Source organism: Mandrillus leucophaeus, unplaced genomic scaffold, assembly GCF_000951045.1.
Source record: "Mandrillus leucophaeus isolate KB7577 unplaced genomic scaffold, Mleu.le_1.0 Scaffold313, whole genome shotgun sequence".
In the NCBI taxonomy this organism is placed as follows: domain Eukaryota; kingdom Metazoa; phylum Chordata; class Mammalia; order Primates; family Cercopithecidae; genus Mandrillus; species Mandrillus leucophaeus.
In genome coordinates, this window is record NW_012103288.1 from 921,783 (window position 1) to 923,960 (window position 2,178).

A 2,178-nucleotide genomic window follows, 5' to 3' on the forward strand; every position below is an offset into this window, starting at 1 on the left:
AAAAAAAAAAAAAAAAAATATATATATATGTGTATATATATATATATGTATATGAATATGTATATGTGAGAGATACACGTTAATGAATTTAACACTTTAAAGCTGTCCTGACTGGTTAAGTGATTTCATATCAAAACATTAAGAATGTAGGTTAATAAAAGTTTAAAGTGTTCCACATGTTCACTTTCTTTTCAATGTAATGCAAATAGCTGGAAAAAAATAAGACATTTCTCCTTCCCCCATTTTGGGAAATCACAGATTAGTATTCTTTCTTGGAGATTTTCTCTCTTGTTTTATTTAGGAACAACTTGAATGGTACAATGTTTTGTGAAAACATTACTATTAAGGTGATTATCTCACCACTTGTTAAATAACAAACTTAGTCTGACATCTCTACTACTCTTTTAAACTTGGGTTTTATTATTATTGTTTTCTTACACTTTGCTGAATTCTGTTTTATTCCAGACATGCTGGTGTCTACACGGCAGAAGAAGTGGCCCTGATTATGCGTGAGAAGCTAATTCGTTTGCAGTCTTTGTATATTGATCAGTTTAAACGACTTCAGCATCTGCTCAAGGAGAAGAAGCGCCGGTACTTACATAATCGCAAAGTGGAACATGAAGCTCTAGGCAAGTTTTATGCCAGTTCCAATAAGCTGTTGTGGGTTTAACTTGTGAATTTGGTAATACAGTCATGTGTCGCTTAATGACGGGGATACATATGTTGTTAGGCGATTTTTGTCATTCAAACTTCATAGAGTAACGCTAACATAGGTAGTATAGCCTACAATGTACCTAGGCTGCAAACCTGTACAAGCATGTTACTGTACTGAATACTGTGAGCAGTTGTAATAGTGGTATTTGTGTACCTAAACACATCTAAACATAGAAAAGGTACAGTTAAATTATGGCATAAAAGATTTTAAAAATGGGAACTTAGCATGATTGGAGCTTGTGGGACCGGAAGTTATTTTGGGCGAGTGAGTGGTGAGTCGCGAGTCAACGGGAAGGCCTAGCACATTATTATTTACTACTGTAGACGTTGTAAGTGCTGTACACTTAAGATGTACTAAATTTATAAAAAATTTTTTTTTCTTCAATAATAAATTAACCTTAGCTTATTGTAACTTTTTTAGTTTATAAACTCTTTTTTTTTTTTTTAAATTGAGACAGACGTGGAGTCTTACTCTGTTGCCCAGGCTGGAGTGCAAGTGGCGTGATCTCAGCTCACTGCAACCTCTGCCTCCTAGGTTCAAGCAATTCTCCCACTTCAGCCTCCCGAGTAGCTGGGATTACAGGCACATTCCACCATGCCCGGCTAATTTTTTTATTTTTAGTAGAGATTGGGTTTTGCCATGTTGGCCAGGCTAGTCTCAGAACTCCTGTCGTCAAGTGATCCGCCTACCTTGGCCTCCCAAAGTGCTAGGATTACAGGTATGAGCCACCGCGCCTGGCCTATAAGCTTTTTTTTTTTTAAAAAAAGAGACAGAATCTTGCTGTGTCACTCAGGCTGGAGTGCAGTAGTGTGGTCCTTACTCACTGTAGCCTTCAACTCCTGGACTCAAGCTATCCTGCCTCAGCCTCCTGAGTAGCTAGGACTACAGATGCACCAGCACACTCAGCTAATTTTTAAATTTTTGTAGAGACAGGGTCTCGCTATGTTGCCCAGGTTAGTCTTGAACTCCTGGGCTCAAGTGATCTTCCTACCTCGGCTTTCCAAAGTGCTGGGATTGATTACAGGCATGAACCACTGCACCTGGCCTTTATAAACTTAAAAATTTTTTTTAGAAAAACTTCTGGACTCTGTAATAACACTTAGCTTAAAACACAAACACACTGTATAGCTGTACGAAAATATTTTTTTATATCCCTATAAGCTTTTCTAGTTTAATTAAAAAAAAAAAAACCTTTTAAACTTTTGTTAAAAACTAAGATGCAAACACGTACATTAGCCTAGGCCTACACGGGCCTAGTGTCACTGTCTTTTGCTTCCACATCTTGTCCCAGCGAAAGGTCTTTAGGGACAGTCTCATGCAGCGAGCTGTCATCTCATGATAACAGTGTCTTCTGCAATACTTTCTGGGAGACCTGCCTGAGGCTGTTTTACATTTAACTTTTTTTTAAAAAAATAAATAAAGTGGAGTACATTCTTTTTTTTTTTTTTTTTTTTTTTTTTTTT

The 2,178-nt window shown here is 37.0% G+C and overlaps 1 protein-coding gene across 2 annotated transcripts in view; it reads left to right on the forward strand.

Moving 5' to 3' along the window:
* KANSL2 (KAT8 regulatory NSL complex subunit 2) overlaps positions 1-2,178 on the forward strand; it is a 45,081-nt gene that overhangs the window by 9,727 nt on the left and 33,176 nt on the right. For both annotated transcript variants that reach the window (XM_011987632.1, XM_011987631.1), the window contains exon 5: positions 466-629. In XM_011987632.1, coding sequence (XP_011843022.1) covers positions 466-629 — 164 coding nt within the window. The remainder of the gene's footprint in view (positions 1-465; positions 630-2,178) is intronic.